Source organism: Penaeus monodon, chromosome 24 (assembly GCF_015228065.2).
Source record: "Penaeus monodon isolate SGIC_2016 chromosome 24, NSTDA_Pmon_1, whole genome shotgun sequence".
In the NCBI taxonomy this organism is placed as follows: Eukaryota; Metazoa; Arthropoda; class Malacostraca; order Decapoda; family Penaeidae; genus Penaeus; species Penaeus monodon.
This window is the reverse complement of record NC_051409.1, coordinates 3,105,545-3,108,034: the sequence shown is the minus strand read 5'-3', so window position 1 is coordinate 3,108,034 and position 2,490 is coordinate 3,105,545. Positions and strand designations below refer to the sequence as shown.

At 41.5% G+C, this 2,490-nt stretch overlaps 1 protein-coding gene across 1 annotated transcript in view; it reads right to left on the bottom strand.

Moving 5' to 3' along the window:
- Window positions 1-2,490, bottom strand: part of LOC119588471 (ankyrin-2-like) — a 15,876-nt gene that overhangs the window by 3,954 nt on the left and 9,432 nt on the right. The window contains exons 2-4 of the mRNA XM_037937118.1: window positions 2,179-2,485; window positions 780-1,501; window positions 355-660 (exon numbers count right to left, since the gene is read on the bottom strand). Of these exons, the coding sequence (XP_037793046.1) occupies window positions 355-660; window positions 780-1,501; window positions 2,179-2,485 (1,335 nt within the window). The remainder of the gene's footprint in view (window positions 1-354; window positions 661-779; window positions 1,502-2,178; window positions 2,486-2,490) is intronic.

Below are 2,490 nucleotides of genomic sequence, written 5' to 3'. Positions count from 1 at the left end.
GAAGTCAGGTGGTTAGGAAAAGAAAAAGAAAAAAAGTGATGGACTACTCGAGGGTTTGGTCTGAGTTCCCAGTCATTCCTTTCTGGGGATTGGAGGTACTGTTAGTGAACTTGGGATTTCTTTAGGCCTCTGGAACCTTGTAACATTATTTTCTCATGGGGGGGGGGGGTACTTTCAGTGATATGATTCACTTTGGCAACTAACAAATAATAAAAACCTGGCAGAGAAATGTTACATGGATCCTTAAAATTTGGGGAAAAAAGTGAATGACCAAAGGCATTAACTTGAAATAATTCAAATATCTTGTGTATTTTACCATGGTCTTTGTGTTGTACTGAATGCTTATTCACATACCTTGACAACCTTAAACCTGTTCATAATATTCAAAATATCATTATTTCCAGCCTGTCGTGCGAGATCAGCTGGTGTCTCTCCGGAATAGGACAAAGCTTCTGGATAGACCTTGTGAATGTCCAAGAGCACCTCCACCGTGCGAGTTTCCCTTAGCGTAACAGCCCAGTGAAGAGGTGTTAGTCCATTCTTATCTTGGTAGTGACCATCGTGACTGTGGTGAATGTTGATGAGCAGATGACTAGCTCCTCTTCTGATATATTCGAGGATGCTTTTCGAAAGTTCTTCTTCAATTCGCAAACTTTTGGTCTGGAAAAAAGATTAATGCATTGAGTAAAGTTAGCTACATAAAACATAGGATATCTTAATGAAAAAATGGAATAAACACATGTAAGTGTACATCATGGCAATTTAAGTGCAATACGTACTGCCATAATGTGCCGAGTGTCAGGGGAAATCTTTGGCTTTAATGTGGTGACTGCTTTTTTGATGGTGACTGAAATTTTATCAGCTGTGGTTTCATCTGTATTTTTGACTTTGTCTTCTGAGGCAGTGTTAGTTTGTGTTGTGACCTTTGTATTATCTGGTTTTGCCCCATCATTTGAAATAACATCTATGTTTTTTGCACCTGAGTGATAGGTAACTGTGGCTGCAATCTGTGTAGAGGGAGAAACTGAGGATGAAGAGTTTGACAGAGATCCATCTCCAGGTAAGCCAGAAGAGGAGCATTCAGAGTCTGTTGCTTTGGGTATGGCCATGGGAAGTCGCATAACCTCAGCGGAAGGGTTTTTAAGGAACCACCATTCAACTTCATGATGACTATATACTCTAGCTATGTCAAGTGCTGAAAAACCCTGACCATCCTTCTCATGGTAGCTCAAATTATTCAGCACAAGGACCTTGGCTGAATCCAGACCACCACCAAGAGCAGCAAAGTGCAGTGCTGTCTTTCCGAACTTGTTTTTGACTTGGGGGTCACAACCGCACTCGATCAGTTGCATGATGGCCTCAGGTTTGTTGTTCATAGCAGCACGATGTAGCGGGATGCTGGCCCAGATATCTCGGGCGTACATGTCTGCTCCGGCATTCACAAGTATCTGGATGCAGGTGGGGTGACCTTGCTGAGCTGCCACATGTAGAGGTGTGCAAGCTGCAAGCAATAGCAATTGAAAGTGAACATGATCAGTGGAGAAATTGTTCAAAATACACAAAAAATTTATATCTACTTATTGGGATTTACATGTCTGATATATACAACCCACGTAACTCCTGATTTAAAAGGAATAAAGATCCAATGACTCTAAGGCATTAGATTAACTAATGAATTTGTAATATGTAAGAAAAATTAGTTTCCTAAGTGAATCTTACCAATAACAGTATTCAAAGTCCAAACAGTGCCAGTAAGAACAAAAGCAAAGGTTCATAAGATTAAAGAATGAATCTAATTCATTATATTTCACTGAAGTATATAGCTAAGAATCAGTAATAAAGGGATATAATATGATTAACCATTTGTCATGTATAGAGGCTTTAAGAAGTTGTATGACAGATTCTACCTCTCATGATATGCAGCTCGTGTTGTTACCAAATACTCAGCTTGGTATAGTTTTCAGTTTTACAGTTTTTATCTATTTCATATTATTCTGGAAAAATAAAGTAATATTCAGTAAGTAAAATATATCTAACAAGTAAGGAAAAAACTGTTTGCTCAGATGCACAGTAAGTTTTATTTCTGAAAGCACCCCATTGAATCTATAAGAATTATATTCCCAATATCAATGCTCCTACCCCTTTCCCCTGAACCCAAGAACTAAACCCAAGAACGACCAAAGTCTGCCTCTTGCGCCTCCAGGAATGCCCCCGCTGCACCAATTTTTCCACGATGTCCGGTGTCCATGTAAGCGGCGCGGTAGAGCGGCGTTCGGGAGCCGCGTCCTCTATGGTCTACATGTGTCCCAGCCTCCAGAAGGAGCGATACGGCGATGGCGTGACCTAACCTAGCTGCCAGGGTCAACAAGGATCCTCCAGGGTCATCGGGGTCGTCATCAGGGAGGATGACATGCTGATCGGCACCGCGGGAGAGGGAGGAGGAAATCTCCTCGACGTTCCCGCTTCTTACGGCATCAATGAGGTCCTGGA